The sequence below is a fragment of the Trachypithecus francoisi genome, unplaced genomic scaffold (genome assembly GCF_009764315.1).
Source record: "Trachypithecus francoisi isolate TF-2019V2 unplaced genomic scaffold, Tfra_2.0 Lachesis_group5, whole genome shotgun sequence".
In the NCBI taxonomy this organism is placed as follows: domain Eukaryota; kingdom Metazoa; phylum Chordata; class Mammalia; order Primates; family Cercopithecidae; genus Trachypithecus; species Trachypithecus francoisi.
In genome coordinates this window covers 128326237-128344863 of record NW_022681470.1, presented here as the reverse complement: position 1 = coordinate 128344863, position 18627 = coordinate 128326237, and the positions used below count along the sequence as shown (strand labels likewise).

The 18627-nt window shown below is 38.0% G+C and overlaps 1 protein-coding gene across 7 annotated transcripts in view; it reads left to right on the top strand.

Moving 5' to 3' along the window:
- Positions 1 to 18627, top strand: part of CCDC18 (coiled-coil domain containing 18) — a 109523-nt gene that overhangs the window by 15269 nt on the left and 75627 nt on the right. For all 7 annotated transcript variants that reach the window (XM_033196650.1, XM_033196652.1, XM_033196653.1 and 4 more), the window contains 4 exons: positions 7457 to 7553; positions 11913 to 12034; positions 14296 to 14587; positions 17654 to 17778. In XM_033196650.1, the coding sequence (XP_033052541.1) occupies positions 7457 to 7553; positions 11913 to 12034; positions 14296 to 14587; positions 17654 to 17778 (636 nt within the window). The remainder of the gene's footprint in view (positions 1 to 7456; positions 7554 to 11912; positions 12035 to 14295; positions 14588 to 17653; positions 17779 to 18627) is intronic.

Below are 18627 nucleotides of genomic sequence, written 5' to 3'. Positions count from 1 at the left end.
AGAACTTAGATAAGAGATGATTTTCAGGGTATTGACTTTGTTGTTGTTGTTTGAGTCTTACTCTGTCTTGCAGGCTGAAGTGCAGTGGTGTGATCTTGGCTCACTGCAGCCTCTGCCCCCCGGATTCAAGCAGTTCTCCTTTCTCAGCCTCCCGAGTAGCTGGGATTACAGGCATGCACTACCACACTCAGCTGATTATTTTATTTTTAGTAGAGACAGGGTTTCACCATGTTGGTCAGGCTGATCTCAAACTCCTGACTTCAAGTAATCCACCCTACTCGGACTCCCAAAGTGCTGGAATTATAGGCCTGAGCCACTGCGCCCAGCTAAGTATTGACTTTGGCTTCACAAAGTGAGTAAGTGGGGACAGACACATTCTGGGCAGCATGTGCAAAGGTATAGACGTATTAAAGAGTATCATTGCTGAAGAACTCTTAAGTAATTTTATGTTCTTATAAGTGAATAGGTGTAATGGGAGATGAGACATGAAAGACACACTGGATCCAGACTGTAAATGACTTTGTGTGTTATACCAAAGGATTTGTATCTTAACCTGGAGAGCATAAATAGCCAATTGAGATTTTTAGGTAGAGGTATGATATGAAGACTATTGGAGCTTTTTGAAGAACTAAAATGAATATTGACTTTCTGCTATGGTCTGAATGTGTCCACCCAGTTTTTTGTATTGGAAACTTAATGCCAATGCAACACTGTTGGGAGGTGGAGCATTTAGGAGGTACTTAAGTCACAGGGCTTTGCTTTCATGAATGGATTAATGCCATTATAAGAGGGCTTGACAGAGGGAGTTTGTCCCTTTTTTCCTTTCTGTCATGTCAGAACATAGTGTTCCTCCTCCTTGGAGGATGTAGCATTTAAGGCACCATCTTGGAAGCAGAGAGATTAGGCCCTACCAACCTGCCAGTGCCTTGATTTTGGACTTGCCAGCTTCCAGAACTGTGAGAAATACATTTCTGTTTTTTATAAACTACCTAGACTACGGTATTTGTCTAACAGCACAAATAGACTAGGACACATTCTGAGATTGAAAGATCAAAACCTTTGCAAGGACTATTTTTTGGGTGGAGAAGATTAATCATAATGGATTAAAAAGCCAGTGTAAAGGGAGAGATTGTTTAGCTTTATGCTGTTTGTAAGAGATTACCTGAAACATAAGGACACAGGAAAATTGAAAGCAGACGGGGTGCGGTGGCTAACACATGTAATCCTAGCACTTTGTGGGGCCGAGATAGGTGGATCACTTGAGCTGGTGAGTTCAGGACCAACCTGGGCAACATGGCGAAACCCCATCTCTACAAAAAATATAAAAATTAGCCAGGTGTGGTGGCACACGCCTGGAGTCCCAGCTACTCAGGAGGTTAAGGTGAAAGGGATTGCTTGAGCCTAGGAGGCAGAGATTACAGTGAGCCGAGATTATGTCACTGCACTCCAGCCTAAATGACAGAGTCAGACTCTGTCTCAAAAAAGAAAAAAAAAAGAATGGAAAGGAATGTTTCAAATACGCACCAAAGCAAAGTTGATATTACTATATTAGGATCAGAATAGACTTCAATGCAACGAACATTACCAACATTAAAATGACTCGTATAATGTTTAAGTGACACTTAGCCAAGAAGATATAAAGACTCTAAACCAGCAAGATATGAAGACTCTAAACTTATATGTATCTAATAATTTAGTCCCAAAATACATAAGAAAAATAACACAATTTCAGGGAGGAAAGAACAAATCTGTAGTCATATGGGGAAAATTCTTTATACATTTATCAGGAATTGTTAAGTAACAAAAAATTAAGACTTGAAGTGTTGAATAAGACAATATTCTTGATCTAATGGATGTGCATATGGAACCCTGTAGTCAACAGTTTGAAATTGACATTCTTTGAAGCAGATGTAATCTGTTACCTCACTATGCCAGATAGCATGAATTTGAAAAAATTCCAAAAGATTGATATAGTATGTATTATCTTCTCCAACCACAGTTCAGTTAAGTTAGAATATAACTCCTTGAAATCCTGTATGTTTGGAAATGTAAAACCAGGCTTACTGGTGTTCATTGACTATTGAATAAATTAGAAAACTTTTAGAACTGAGTGATATAAAAAAAATTGTGCATCACTGCTTGTAGGCTGTACCTAAAGACACTCTTAGAGGGAAAAATTTAACCTTATATACATGTATTATATCATGACTGAAAATTAATGAACTAAAATAGCCAATTGCGTGGTCAGGAAAAGGAGGACATCAGAAGAAAGAATGAACACCAAAGAAAATAGAAGTAAGGAAATAATAAAGATAAGGATGAAATGGATGAATAGAAAACAATGAAACAATATAAAGGATTACCAAAACCTAAATGTGGTTATTTTCACAATGAACAAGAAGATGGGCATCAGACAAGATTAATAAAGCAGAAAAGGCACAAGTGTTGGGATTGACAAGGGACTCCCGAACTACACATTTAGCTATAAATTGGTAAGCCATAAGAAATATGTAAGAAATAAGACCAATAACTGAATCATTTTAAAGATGATACATTTGAAAACTTAGACTAAATAAATTTCTCAGCAAAATGTACTTTAACAAAACTAACTTTAAAATAAATGGAAAACCTGAAAAAAAATATATATATATATGTGTGTGTGTGCATCTATATATGTGTGTACATATATATGTGTGTGTCTGTATATATAGCTGTTAGGGATATCAAATCAGTAATTAAAAATCTGCCCACAAATAACTAAACTAGTCAAAACAATGATGACAAATGGAAACATCAGGCCCGCTATGGCCCATGATGGCTAAAATGGAAAAGACTCTCAAAAACAAGTTTTGGCAAGGATGTGGAATTGAAACTCTTCTGCATTTCTAATGGAAGTGTAAATTTGTAGAACCACTTTGGAAAACTGTCAGTAGCTGCTAAAGGTAAACATAAGCCTGCCTTAGGATCCACCATTCATTTCAACAAAACTTAGTCCCTATGTTAAAAGACATGTAGAAGAATGTTAAAGTAATTTTATTTGTAATTGCTAAATGTTCATCAACAGTGTAATCGAGAAATAAACTGTGGTATGTTCACATAATTAATTATACACATCAGTAAAAAAGAGCAGCTACAACTGTGTAACAACATGGGTTAATAGCACACATACAGTGCTCAGTAGAAGAAGCCAGACACAACAGAATACTGTATAATTCCATAGCAAATTGAGGATAGGCAAAATTAGCATATGTTGTTAAAAGTCCAAATGGTGCTTACCTTTTTGGGGTGAAGAATACTCACTGGGAAGGTACACAGGGGAGCTGGAAGTGTTCTCTATTTGATTGGGATAGTAGTTAAGTAAGTATACACATTTTTAAAACATTCACTCAGTTAGGATTTCTGTGCTTTACTCAATAAAAAATTAAAATCAAATAAGAAAAACTATAAGAAAAAATCTACAGAAGGTACGTATAGTCTTAATTTTTTTTAAGAGATATGGTATTGCTTTGTTACCCAGGCTGGAGTGCAATGCTGTGATCGTGGCTCACTGTAGCTCCCAACTCCTGGGCTCAAGCGATCCTCCCACCTCAGCCTCTCAGATAGTTAGTACTACAGGCTTGCCCCACCACACCTTACTAATTTTTTTTTTTTTTTTTTTTTTTTGAGGCCGAGTCTCGCTCTGTCGCCCAGGCTGGAGTGCAGTGGCACAATCTCGGCTCACTGCAAGCTCTGCCTCCCAGGTTCACGCCATTCTCCTGCCTCAGCCTCCCGAGTAGCTGGGACTACAGGCGCCCACCACCGCACCCGGCTAATTTTTTGTATTTTTTGTAGAGACAGGGTTTCACTGTGTTAGTCAGGATGGTCTCTATCCCCTGACCTCGTGATCTGCCCATCTCGGCCTCCCAAAGTGCTGGGATTACAGGTGTGAGCCACTGCGCCCAGCCCACACTTGACTAATTTTTAAATTTTTTTTAGGCATGGGGTCTCACTGTGTTGCCCAGGTTGGTCTTGAGCTCCTGGACTCAAGCAATCCTCCTGCCTTGGCCTCCTAAAGTGCAAGTATTATAGGCATGAGCCACTGTGCCTGGCTTTAATGCATATTTTAGAATGTATTCGGGGTTTGTTTTAATCAGGTATAGTAAGATACAGCACATGACTGACATGAAGGAAGAAATTTTTATACTTACAGATTTCTAGAAGCAGGAGGCACTCTATGCTGTTTTGAGATCCTTGGGGCGTTGCTTCACCAGCCAGAAACCTCTGTGGCCAGTGGCACCTTTGCCTGAGTTTTGCTCTGGCCTACTGGGCTCATTCCGCCCACTCAGCCTGGCAGGCTGCACTTGGCTCGTGCTACCACCCTGGATCCCACACCTGTGAAGAGTGAGCTAGGTGCAGAATGGAAAGGGGTGTGTGAACAACTGTAGGCACTGGCCACTATGCATAGCCAGGCATGCCAGCTGTGGTGGTGTGAGCAGCTCCAGGCGCCAGCTCCCTGTGAGGCTGTGGCTGGACCAGGCGTAGCATAAGCAGCTTCCATGGCTGACACCAGGGAACGTGGTGGTGCCGGAAGCTTGGAGACACCAGGAACCACAGAGCCCTAAAGAGGGTGTCACAGCCCTGGCTCGGGAAGCTCATAGGTCTGGGCTCCCCGAAGGGCTACAGCTCTTGTCTCCTTCTCTTGCCTTTTCTTCTTGTTGCCTGCAACGTGGTGAACAAGGGGTGTGTTTCAGCCATTTGTGTTACAGCATTTTTAGCCCCACCATTCAGTGGGTCCTGAGTTCTTGTCCTGTGTCTGGGAAGAATGAGGTACACAAACAAGTGGAGGGTAAGCAATACAAAGAGAAGCTTTGTTGAGCGACAGAACAGCTCAGAGGAGACCCGCAGTGGGTAGCTCCTCTGAATGGCTACCCCTACCTCATTCGCGTTCTGGTACATGTAGACATAGTAAATGCAGCAGTACCTGATGTCGATTGCCACCTTCACAGCTTCAGTTACCTGGCCCAAGGGGAACTTGCAGGTGCCCAGCCCCAGGATGAGCATCTAGGTGCTATTGTTGAGCATGAGGTAGCTGGCTGTGGCTGCTGCACTTTACGGACCCCCACCTGGAACTGTCTTATTTTATTTTATTTTTTTAGAGATAGGATCTTGCTGTGTCACCCAGGCTAGAATGCAGCATTGCGATCATGGCTCACTGCAGTCTCAAACCCTTGCGCTCAAGGGATCCTGCTGCTTCAGCCTCTAGAGTAGCTGGGACTGCAGGTGTGCACCACCACTCCCAGTTAACTTTTTGTAGAGATGATCTCACTATGTTTACCAGACTGGTCTCTAACTTCTGGCTTCAAGCAATCCTCCTGGCTCAGCCTTCTAAAGTGTTTGGAATACAGGCATGAACCACCATACCCAGCACATAAAAATTTTAGAGATGTTAAAAATGTGAAACCGTGGTAAGACTATAGGTGGTTATTAAAGAAAACAAAAAAACAAAAAAAACAGAAGCGAAAACAGGCTGGGCACAGTGACTCACTCCAGTAACGCAAGCACTCGAGGGGGCCAAAGAGGGAGTATTACTTGAGGCCAGGAATTCAAGACCAGCCCGGGCAAAATAGCAAGACACCCATCTCCACACACACAACAAAAAGTGAAAACAATGTGCCTCTCAGAATAGATGAACCGTGATATATACTATTTGTGGGTGTAGGTTAACATGAATGTACAAAATAAAAAACACCCAAATCAGGATAGGGTGCCTCTCAGAATAAATGAACTGTGATATATACTATTTGTAGGTGTAGGTTAACATTAGTGTACAAAATAAAAAACACCCAAATCAGGATAGGGTTACCTCTGTGGAATAAGTCAGGGGAATGGGATTTGGACAGGACACATAAGGACCTCAACTTTATTTGTAATGTTTTGTTTGTCTTCTGTAGCCTTTTCAGACAAAAGAGTGAAGATTCTTAAAACATGATTGGAAGTACATGGTAATATTTATCCACACTTTTGTATGTGGCTGAAATATGTCATTACTTTTTACAAATTGGAAGTGAGGAAGAGTAGATAAGTGTAAAGTGGGTAAGTCTGGCTTGAAAAGAAGGATGAGGCTGGGCGCGGTGGCTCAAGCCTGTAATCCCAGCACTTTGGGAGGATCACGAGGTCAGGAGATCGAGACCATCCTGGCTAACACGGTGAAACCCCATCTCTACTAAAAAATATACAAAAAACTAGCCAGGCGAGGTGGCGGGCACCTGTAGTCCCAGCTACTCGGGAGGCTGAGGCAGGAGAATGGCGTGAACCTGGGAGGCGGAGCTTGCAGTGAGCCCAGATCGCGCCACTGCACTCCAGCCTGGGCCACAGAGTGAGACTCCGTCTCAGAAAAAAAAAAAAAAGAAAGAAAGAAAGAAAGAAAGAAAAGGATGATAGAGGAAGGCACAATATGTGGGAAGGTTTTTGTTTGTTTAAGTGAGAAATACAGGTATCCTTTGCTCTGAACAGTACCTGTGCACACTCAGGAATTTATTATATTCCTATAGATTTTCAGAGAAATCCTTGGTTGTCCTTACTTTCCTTTATCTGAAACTTTGGAGTCAAATAGACATACTTAACCACATAGATTCAGGAAGTTAGGAATACTTTTACTTGAACTTTTTATACTTGTGGCAAAATAACCAACAGAGGGAATGAAAATACAGAAGCTAGAGTGCATTTCTGAAGGGTTAAGAGTTAAGATCCAGACTATAAATAGAGTAATTCACCCTGGATAAGAGGAGGGTCACTAACCTCACTTACATTAGAAAGAATATGATGGGAATAGGTTTAAATATTAAAATATTTTTAGGCGTCAGTGTGATATTGACCAAGTATTCTCAATGTATTGTGCCCCAAATTTTCATTTCATTACAAGTAGCATAAGGAACTAAGAGATGAGGCAACAAGGTTGGGCTTAAACAGTGCTTGGTGGTGGTTGTGTTTTTTGTTGTCTAGATTTTTATATCTGTTATCAATAGAAGTTAACATTTTTTTAAATACCTGTTTGAAATTTATTTGACCTTTGCAAAGGTCACAGAATTTACTGAGTATATTTAATATTCTAGACAATAGACTGGTTCTGTAATTCCTAACCTTTGAAAATTTATCATCCAGCCTCAGGCTATTTCCCTAATCTGTCTTTTCTAGATGGGGGAAAAAATTGCCAACACATAAGAATTTATATATATTTCAACATTTATGTTTATAATTGTTTTGTGTTATATTTTATTTTTCATATTGATAGAGTGAGAAAGTTTTTGTAGTATGATCTACATTTTTCGTTTTATACTTTAAGCCTAATACTTCTTTTTAGTACAGAGAAATTTGTTTCTCTCCAATTATTCCTTATAATTAAAGATTACTTTGGAACTTAACTATTCAAATGCAGAACATTCTTCACTTTTATTCATTATCTCTTTTTAAATTTTAGAGCTGAACGACAAAGGAATGAAGCACTATATAATGCTGAAGAGCTGAGTAACGCTTTCCAACAATATAAAAAGAAAGTGGCTGAAAAACTGGAAAAGGTAAGAGGCAGTTGTGCAAATTCAGTGTTTTGTATTACTGTCTATATTCCAACAATAAAGGTAGGAATAATTAAAATATGTTTATGGTTGAGACAGAGAGTAATTTTTATGATCTTATAAAATCATTTAAATAAACAATTTGTAAATGTTAGTTAAGGATGATGTTTACCAACCCTTTTATTATCAGCAGAAACTTTTTTATCCAAAGAGGGAAAAGAGTAGAGAGAGGAGAAGGAACAAAATATAGAGAAGGATGGAATATGTGAACAGAGATTGGAGCTAGAGAAGTAGAAGAAAGAAATTCATTTTTATCACTTCAGTGAAAATGAAGACAGATTATGTAGCCTTCAACTGGTCTCTCTGAGTCTGCTACTCTGAGAGGGGCTGGCTTCTGCCTCTCAGAAGGAAGGTTCCTTGAACTGATTAGATATAGAAATATAGTGAGTTTACAAACAACCCCATCAAAAAGTGGGCAAAGGATATGAACAGACATTTCTCAAAAGAAGACATTCATACAGGCAACAGACACATGAAAAAATGCTCATCATCACTGGCCATCAGAGAAATGCAAATCAAAACCAGAATGAGATACCATCTCACACCAGTTAGAATGGCAATCATTAAAAAGTCAGGCAACAACAGGTGCTGGAGAGGATGTGGAGAAATAGGAACACTTACACTGTTGGTGGGATTGTAAACTAGTTCAACCATTATGGAAAACAGTATGGTGATTCCTCAAGGATCTAGAACTAGATGTACCATATGACCCAGCCATCCCACTACTGGGTATATACCCAAAGGATTATAAATCATGCTGCTATAATGACACATGCACACGTATGTTTATTGCGGCACTATTCACAATAGCAAAGACTTGGAATCAACCCAGATGTCCATCAGTGACAGACTGGATTAAGAAAATGTGGCACATATACACCATGGAATATTATGCAGCCATAAAAAAGGATGAGTTTGCGTCCTTTGTAGGGACATGGATGCAGCTGGAAACCATCATTCTTAGCAAACTATCACAAGAACAGAAAACCAAACACCGCATGTTCTCACTCATAGGTGGGAACTGAACAATGAGATCACTTGGACTCAGGAAGGGGAACATCACACACCGGGGCCTATCATGGGGAGGGGGGAGGGGGGAGGGATTGCATTGGGAGTTATACCTGATATAAATGATGAATTGATGGGTGCTGACGAGTTGATGGGTGCAGCACACCAACATGGCACAAGTATACATATGTAACAAACCTGCACGTTATGCACATGTACCCTAGAACTTAAAGTATAATAAAAAATAAAAAATAAAAAAAAAATATAGTGAGTTTATTACATTCATTTATTATATTCATTTAGTATCTTTAAGTAATATCACATGGTAATGAAATGTGTGTGGAGGAACACTACAGTTGGATATTCAGATAATGAGCTCAAAAGAGAGGTCTGGTAAAGAGATACTAATATGGGAGCTTCCATCTTGAGATAACAGTGAAAGCAGAGGAAGTTTATGATTCTATTCAAACAAAGGTAGAAAGGCAGAGGAAGGAATGTTTAGGTAGAACGGTAGAATGAGAAGATGGGTATTCATTTATTAAACAATTATGAAATTCCTTTTACATGCCAGGTACTGTGCTAGTCTCTGGGAGATTCGGTGATACATAATACAAGATAGAAAGAGCTCACTGTCTAGTAAGATTGACAAGTATATAAACAAATAATTTCAGTATTTTGGAAGAGGAAGTATAATATAGAGATAAGAGGTAGGTGTAGTAGGGTGGGATGAAGGTGGCGGTGGTTAATAAACTCTGGTGGGCCCAAAGAAGGCTTCACAGAGTAGGCAATGCTTGAGTTGCTAGGCTATTTCAAATATTGTGGTATATCATTGAATAGTGTTAAGCAGGGAAAATGATTCAAAATCTATGTTCTAGGAAGCTCACTCTGATGTCATGTGAAGATGCATTTGAGAGGTGAGAGACAAGTCAAGGAGACTTTAAAAGACAAGGCAAGAGACATTGAAGATGAAGGAGCTGAGTAGATAGCTATGAGAGATGTTAAAGTTGGGGAATCAGTGGGATCTAGTGACCACTTGAATGCATTAGAAGCCAGCAGTGTGAGAAAGAAGAATATAGGATATTTTTAGGTTGCTGATTTGAGTGACTGCTGGATGACTGCATCATGAATCAAAATAGACAATTTAGGAAAAAAAGTTAATGAGTTCTATTTTGGAAATGTCTGTAGAATAACCAGTTATAGGTTTCTAGTAGGCTTTTGTATCTATAGGTCTGGATTTCAATATAGAAATCTGTACTAGGGCTGTAGTTTTGAGAATTGACAGTACTGAATTAAAGTGGTAGAAGCCTTGGACATTGACAGAGTTCATATAGAATGAGAACAAGAGGGAAGATACCCTGGGAGATAAAGAACAGGTAGATTACCTTTTGAAAGGTATCGATAAGTTATTTTAAAAAATTAGAGAATCAGGAAAGTATAATACGAAAAGCCAAGGCGATAGAACATTTTTAAAAAGAAGATGGTGATCTTCAGTGCCAGATGTTGCAAACTGGTCAAGAAGAATGAGGACTGAACCAGGTGTGGTGGCTTACACCTGTAATTCCAGCTACTTAGGAGGCTGAGGTAGAAGGATTGCTTGAACTCAGGAGTTAGAGGCTGCATTAAGCCATGATAATGTCACTGCACTCAGGCCTGAGTGAAAGAGCAAGACCCTGTCTGTAAAAAATCAGAAAAAAATTTTAGAAAGGTGAGGAACCAGACAGAGCTCTTGGTTTTTATAATCAGGGAGTCATTGGATACTTTGTAGAGAGCAACTTATTAAAATAGAAGGCACAACCTCTGAAATGGGAGAGATGGAAAGGGAGAGAGTAGAGGTAGCTAACAGACAATTCTTTACATACGATAGGTGAAGAGGAAGTAAGTGTGTGTGGCGGGTTGGGAAAGTCAGCGAATGGAAGGGAAGAAAGAAGCTAAGTTAAGGTGAAGAAGCTGTGGTAAAGCACCTAAGGGTACCCTGAACATATTAGTAGGGGGAGATTGAAGATGTTAGAATTATAAGGAATAAAAGATGGCACAAGGGTCTGAATGATATGCAAGGTGATAGTCCAAGAGCAGAAGTGAGATTCTTTTTTTTAATGAAATAGGACATTTCTTTTCTTTGTGGATAAAAAGAGAGAAAAGTTTTAGGTGGAAGGAAATTGAAGGATTTTGAATTAAATGTCTTTGGTCCCATAAGTTAAGATGTTGCTTAAGAAATTTTCATAGCGTAAGGAGGATAGGAGGGATTTTGGAAACTTGGGGTGAGTATTTCTCATAATATAGTTGCAATAAGGTAAGTCAAGAAATTCACTAAACTTTTGAGAGAATATATAGAAAGAAAAGAGCAGTCAGGAATTATGAGTTAATAAAAGGAAGCAAAGAAAACAAGAGTGGCCAGAGTCAAGTGTAATATTGTCATGACAGCTACATGATAAAATATTTTAGGGGAGAAGTTACCAACAATATTAAATACTGAGATCCAGGAGAAAGTCTGCAGTTGATTACAAAGTGGTCATTCCTTTGCAGTAAAACTGTGAATATCACTTGGCAGTGTAAAATATTAAGGTCTCACTAGGTATTGAAATCTTAAATGTGAATTAGTTAATTAGAAGGCTGTTTTGAGAGTCTTGGAGAGGGTGCTTGTGGGAATGAAATATCTTAGAAGGGATTTTTAATAAGGTGATCAGTAAGGGGAGGTAGAAGACCTAGTAGGAGGAATATTCTTGGGGAGAAGAAGGACTTTATGGAGAAAAGAGAGAAGAATGTAAGAGACAGGTTTTTTTTTACACTTAGGATTATCATTTGCAAACAATGCTCAGCAAAGCCCTATAGTTAGGTGGATATAACAGGGTAACAAAGGAATTGGGGCAGATATACCCAATCTTCTCCTCTCAACACTGTATCCTGGGTGCTTTTATCTGTTCTACATTTTGGGCTGTGGTTTCATTGGTAAATTTTGTGGTTAAAATTTCAAAAACAACTTCTCTGGAACATTTGCACTAAAATTAACCTTTAGTAACTCGTACACAGCAGCTCTAGATGAATTTTTGCTTTCAGTTGATGCAGTTGCCTATCTGTTACAGGTTTTCTGGACATGTAGTATCATCCTTTTCTCTGTCTTTTGTTACTGCCCAGGAACTTCACTTTGCTACTTTTCACTATGAAGCTGGGGACTTAAATGTATGAAATTCTTAGTCTACATTCCTGCTTATTTCTGAAATCACTACTTACATTTTTAGCTTGAAACACCTAAAACTTACAACCACATTAGTATGTCCACTTAAATTATTGTTTTAGGTTCAAGCTGAAGAAGAAATATTAGAGAGAAATCTAATTAACTGTGAAAAAGAAAATAAAAGGCTACAAGAAAAATGTGGTCTATATAAAAGTGAACTTGAAATTCTGAAAGAGAAATTAAGGTACAGTATTCTGTTGTAGAAAAAGGATTTTTGTGTGGAGATGGAAAAAACTGAAACATTTGAAAACAGTATTTTATATGTTGTAATTGTGAAAAAGAAAATAAAAGGCTACAAGAAAAATGTGGTCTATATAAAAGTGAACTTGAAATTCTGAAAGAGAAATTAAGGTACAGTATTCTGTTGTAGAAAAAGGATTTTTGTGTGGAGATGGAAAAAACTGAAACATTTGAAAACAGTATTTTATATGTTGTAATTATGGACTTACATTATATAGAAGGATAGGCTTCGTGACTGAAACTGTTTTCTAGCTATTGAGTTAGAATTAGAAATGAAGTAAAATGTGTTAATGCAAATATAATTGTAAATATGGAGAGGTACTGATCAACATATTTGCTTTGCATATATTTAGGGAAAATTAATAGACATAATGTCATTGATGTATGACCACATTAACTTGCTAGTAAAATGTGTATAATATCCGATGTTCTAATAAAAAGTGTTTTTCAAATCATAAAAAATTACCTAGTCCAAACTTCTCATTTTATATGTAAAGAAACAGAAGCCCCGAGAGTAGCCAGAATTTACTGAAGGTCTTTGAAAGATCAAAGTCTTCTGACTCCTATACTCTCTCTTAGTATATCTTGTTGTCCTCTTAAAACTAACACCCATCAGCTTTCAGAGGTTAATATTAATCAGTCTTTATCACTTCAAACTGTTAATTTTTTTTAAAAAAAGGGGGAGCAGGAAGCAATCAGAATAACTGGTTTGTCTAATTTTGCCATACTTTCCTTAAGGTAGTCTGTTTAGTATTTTTGCCAAGGAGGAGGGAGTAAAGATGCTTTTTACTAGAGTATTTTCTAGAATTGATTATCGATTGCAAGATCTACTTTTAAGAAAGAAAAATGCTGCCGATTACACTATGATGCAATCCTTCATTACTTAAAATGTTTATACTTCATGAAAGAATTCTTGTATATTTAATTACATATGATTTCTTTTTTTTTTTTTTTTTTTCAGACGGAGTCTGGCTCTGTCTCCCAGGCTGGAGTGCAGTGGCCGGATCTCAGCTCACTGCAAGCTCCACCTCCCGGGTTTACGCCATTCTCCTGCCTCAGCCTCCTAAGTAGCTGGGACTACAGGCGCCCGCCACCTCGCCCGGCTAGTTTTTGTATTTTTAGTAGAGATGGGGTTTCACCGTGTTAGCCAGGATGGTCTCGATCTCCTGACCTTGTGATCCGCCCGTCTCGGCCTCCCAAAGTGCTGGGATTACAGGCTTGAGCCACCGCGCCCGGCCTGATTTCTTAAGTCATGTTATTTTTATATTTTTCAAAAAATGTTATTTTCATATTTCAAATATAAGTGAAATAAATTGGTTAAGATATTTTTAAAACTTCACATTTGGAGTCTGACCCTTCTAAAATGTCTAAGTTTTTCAACACAGTATCTCCCAGTGTGCCATTAAGAGTTGCTGATGCAGTATTTTTTAAAAGAATCCTTGTAAGGGCCGGGCGCCGTGGCTCTTGCCTGTAATCCCAGCACTTTGGGAGGCTGAGGCGGGCGGATCACGAGATCAGGAGATCGAGACCATCCTGGCTAACACAGTGAAACCCCATCTCTACTGAAAAAAAAAAAAATTAGCTGGGCGTGGTGGCAGGCACCTGTAGTCCCAACTACTCGGGAGGCTGAGGCAGGAGAATGGCATGAACCCGGGAGGCAGAGCTTGCAGTGAGCCAAGATCACGCCGCTGCACTCCAGCCTGGGCAACAGAGTGAGACTGCATCTCAAAAAAAAAAAATTCTTGTAAGAAGAGAAAGTTATTGATGCTGGGCTCTTAAGCTGATTGTACAATTATGTAGAGCCAGTTTACTTTTTCTCCTGTTTTAGGAATCCAAAACTTTGTTGATAATGCGAAATGCTATGTCAGGGATTTTGGAGTTAGATTTCCTGTCTTATATAATTAAACAGGGAGCAGAAATGCTTTCAAGATAGTAGGGCTGTCCTTCACTGCTGTTTACTGTGAGACACTTGGAAAGTTATTTAACCTTTTTGTGCCTCAGTTACCTCATCTGTAAATAAGAAGTAATAATAGTGCTAACTACATAAAGTTGTGAGTGTCTGGCATGCAGAAAGTAGGTACTTAGTAAATGTGAGCAGGTATTATTTTAGAATTAAGCTTCAAAAAATTTTAAAAGTGAGATTAAATAAATATGATTGAAAATAAATGCATATATATTTTATTTTCATTTTTATTCTCTTCATAGGCAGTTAAAAGAAGAAAATAACAATGGAAAAGAAAAACTAAGGATCATGGCAGTGAAAAATTCAGAAGTCATGGCACAACTAACTGAATCTAGACAAAGTATTTTGAAGCTAGAGAGTGAGTTAGAGAACAAAGACGAAATACTTAGAGACAAATTTTCTTTAATGAATGAAAACCGAGAATTAAAGGTCCGTGTTGCAGCACAGAATGAGCGACTAGATTTATGTCAACAAGAAATTGAAAGTTCAAGGGTAGAACTAAGAAGTATGGAAAAGATTATATCCCAGTTGCCAGTAAGTATGTGTGATTATGTAATGGAAAAGAAGAATTTTACTAAAGTGTTTTAGAAAAGACTATCATTTTGTGGTTGTTTTATTAGCTTCTAATTTTTTTCTTTCCTCTTTAGTCTTGAATTTCTCTTCTATCTAATCTTTTTTTTCCTGCACTTAACCATTGTACACTTTTTCCCAGTTTCTCAGATGCCATATATTAGAATGGCACAGAATTTTTTTTAAACAGCTTTATTGAAGTGTCATTTACATACCTTAAAATTTGCCAATTTTAAGTGTACTAATCTCTGATTTTTAGTAAATTTTCAAGTTTTGTAACAATCACCACAATCCAGCTTTGAAACATGTCTATCATCCCCAAAAGGTATTTTGGACCCATTTATAATTAGGCCCTGTACTCACTTCTACCCATAGGAAGACACTAATAGTTTTTGCATCTATAGATGTCTTTTCTGGACATTTCACATAAATGAACTCATATAATATGTGCTCTTTTGCATTCTTAATGTTTTTGAGAGTCATTCATGTTGTGATATCAGTATTTCATTTCTTTTTATTGCTAAATAGTATTTCATTATGTAGATACGTTACATTTGATTTATCCATTCACTGGTTGATGGACATTTGGATTGTTTCCACTTTGGGATATTATGAATAATGCTTCTATGAACATTTGCATACAAGTCTTTGGACATGTTTTCGTTTCTCTTCGGTAAATACCTAGGAGTAGAATTGTTGGGTCCTATGGTGAATTTATTCCAAACTGTTTTCCAAAATGTCTACACTATTTTACATTCTCACCAGCAATATATGAGGGTTCCTGTTTCTTTACTTCCTTGCCAACACTTGTTCTTGTCTTTTTTATTATTACCATCTTAGTGGATGTGAAGTGGTATCACATTGTGGTTTTAATTTACATTTCTTTTTTTTTTTTAAGACAGACTCTTACTCTGTTGCCCAGGCTGGAGTGCAGTGGCATGATCTCAGCTTACTGCAACCTCTGGTTCCCAGGTTCAAGCAATTCTCCTGCCTCAGCCTCCGGAGTAGCCAGGACTACAGGCACATGGGACGGGGTTTCACCACATTGGTCAAGCTGGTCTCGAATGTGCCCACCTCAGCGTCCCAAAGTGCTGGGATTACAGGCGTGAGCCACCATGCCTGGCCCTAATTTACATTTTTTTAACAGCTCATGATGAGCAACTTTTCATGTACTTATTAGAATGGCATAGAACTTTAATTTTTTTTTTTTGTTTAAGACGGCGTCTCGCTCTGTCGCCAGGCTGGAGTGCAGAAATCTCGGCTCACCGCAACCTCCGCCTCCTGGGTTCAAGCTATTCTTCTGCCTCAGCCTCCCTAGTAGCTGGAATTACAGGCATGTGCCACCATGCCCAGCTAATTTTGTATTTTTAGTTGAGACAGGGTTTCTGCACATTGGTCAGGCTGGTCTTGAACTCCTGACCTCAGGTGATCTGCCTGCCTCGGCCTCCCAAAGTGCTGGGACTACAGGCTTGAGCCACCATGCCTGGCCTAAAATGTTTTCATAATAATGGTCTACCACCTTTTCTCTTTGAGTTATATTTGTGGCCATATATATAAGTGAGATTAAGAAGAAGGTAAATAAACCTATTCAGGAATTTGTAATCAATAAGTGTAAAATGAAGGAAAGATCAGGGGAAACTATAGGTAAATATATTATGGTTGGTTTCACATATGAATGCATAGTAGACTAGACGGTAGACTTACCGATGTTAAACTATTATGAACTGTGGAATTATGAACCAAAAAAATCTTAGCAACTGTCTGATTCAATATCATTTTATTGGTGAAGAAACCTAGACCCAAGAAAGTAAATAAATTGCTCAACTGGTAAGTAGTAGAATTTAAACTAGAACATAAAATCTTAGCTCCTCTGTTGTATCTGCTTTCCCCAGATGCTATTTGCTTAGATTTTTAATATACTATTTGCTTTTGAAATTAGAAAGTAATCATATACAGATAACAATTTTAAACTGCATTCTCATTTGTGTATCAAGAATTATTTCATATATGGTCAGGCACAGTGGTTCATGCTTGTAATCCCAGCATTTTGGCAGGCCAAGGTAAGAGGAACTCTTGAAGCAAGAGTTCAAGACCAGCCTGGGCAATATAGCAAGACCCTGTCTCTACAAAAATACAAAAGTTAGCTGGGCATGGTGGTGCCTGCCTGTGGTCCCAGCTACTCGAGAAGCTGACGTAGGAGGATTGCTTGAGACCAGGAGTTCAAGGCTGCAGTGAGTTCTATGATCATAAGCTCCAGTCGGGGTGACAGAGTGAGACCCTGTCTCTAAAAACAGAATCATTTGAGATATGATTCCGAATGTGGTAATGTATGCTTGATCATTTGTTTCTTGTAGTGCTAAGAATGATACGATTAGGAAATGTGATTTTTTTTCCCCACTTCTAGGAGGTGTGATTTGGTTATAGTTTGAAGGTAAAAGTCATTAAGTGCTTACCTTGCTCCTTTATAACTGTCTTTTAAAATTCTGTATTATCCAAACCAACAGAAAGGTGCATATGCTAGTGTAGCACCATATTTGTAAAATTTGGTACATGTATTGTCTTATCAACTCTATATTTTTTAGAATAAAATTTTATAGGTAAAGCTTCTTTACGTACCTTGTCAGATCCCGGTTCTCTTCCTCTCTCCTCAGAAATGGCAATTATTCTGAAATTCATGTGTATCCTTCTCATCCATGTTTTAAATACTGTCACATATAGATGCATCTAGAAATATATATATGTTGCTTAGTGTTTTTATGAAAATACTGTTTGCCACTATAATTTGTTTTTCACTCAATATTGTTATGAGATGTATCCATACTGATTTATGTGACTCAGGTTTATTTCTTTTAACTATTGTAGTTTTCCAATTATCTTAATATTTCTTAATATATTTATATATTCTCCTATTGATGGACATTAAGTTGTTTCCATCAAATTCATACAGTTTTTAAAATTTTAAGTTCTGAATAAAAAAGCAACTGCATCCCATGTACGTAAGTTTACATGTGTTTGTTTTTAAACTTGCAGTTAAAAAGAGAATTATTTGGCTTTAAGTCGTCTCTTTCTAAATATCAGATGAGTAGCTTCTCAAACAAGGAAGACCGTTGCATTGGCTGCTGTGAAGCAAATAAATTGGTGATTTCGGAATTGAGGTACAATTTTCAGAATCTTCAGTTATAGCAAATAGAATGTTTTTTATTGGTAATTAAGACCCTTAATTGGCTGGGCGTGGTGGCTCATGCCTGTAATACCAATACTTTGGGAGGCCAAGGTGGGTGGATCACAAGGTCAGGAGTTCGAGACCAGCCTGACCAACATGGTGAAACCTCATCTCTACTAAAAATACAAAAATTAGCCAGGCGTGGTGGTGGCACGCGCCTGTAATCCCCGCTACTTGGGAGGCTGAGGCAGGAGAATCACTTGAACCCGGGAGGCAGAGGTTGCAGTGAGCTGAGATAGTGCCACTGCACTCCAGCCTGAGCAACAGAGTGAGACTCCATCAAAAATAAAATAAAATAAAATAACCTTTAATTGAAGAATTTAAAAAATATACAGAAAAGCTCAGAGAATATTGTAACAGGTATATGTGATTCCACAACTAAGAATTGAATCTTCTTAACCAGGATTGATTCTCCTTAAAATTTGTGGTATTTGTTTTAAATAGGTTTCTCTAAATAAAAAATAAAGCATTACAGGATGAATAATGCCCTTTGATCCTTATGACTAGTCCCATTTTTCCCCTAAGTATCCACCATCATGAATTGGATATATATTTCTGTATTCATTTTTGTATGTTTACACACGTGTACACAAATATAAATATACTGTATACTGTGTGCAATTTTGCTTTTTCTCTCAACAGTATTTTAAAAATTCATTCATATTGAGATAGAGTAGATTAACAAATGCATTTGTGTGGTTAGTTACTTTGAATCACTGTGTAGGATTCTGTCCTATAACAGTGTCATAATTTATTTGTTCCTTTATAGGTATCTTGTTTC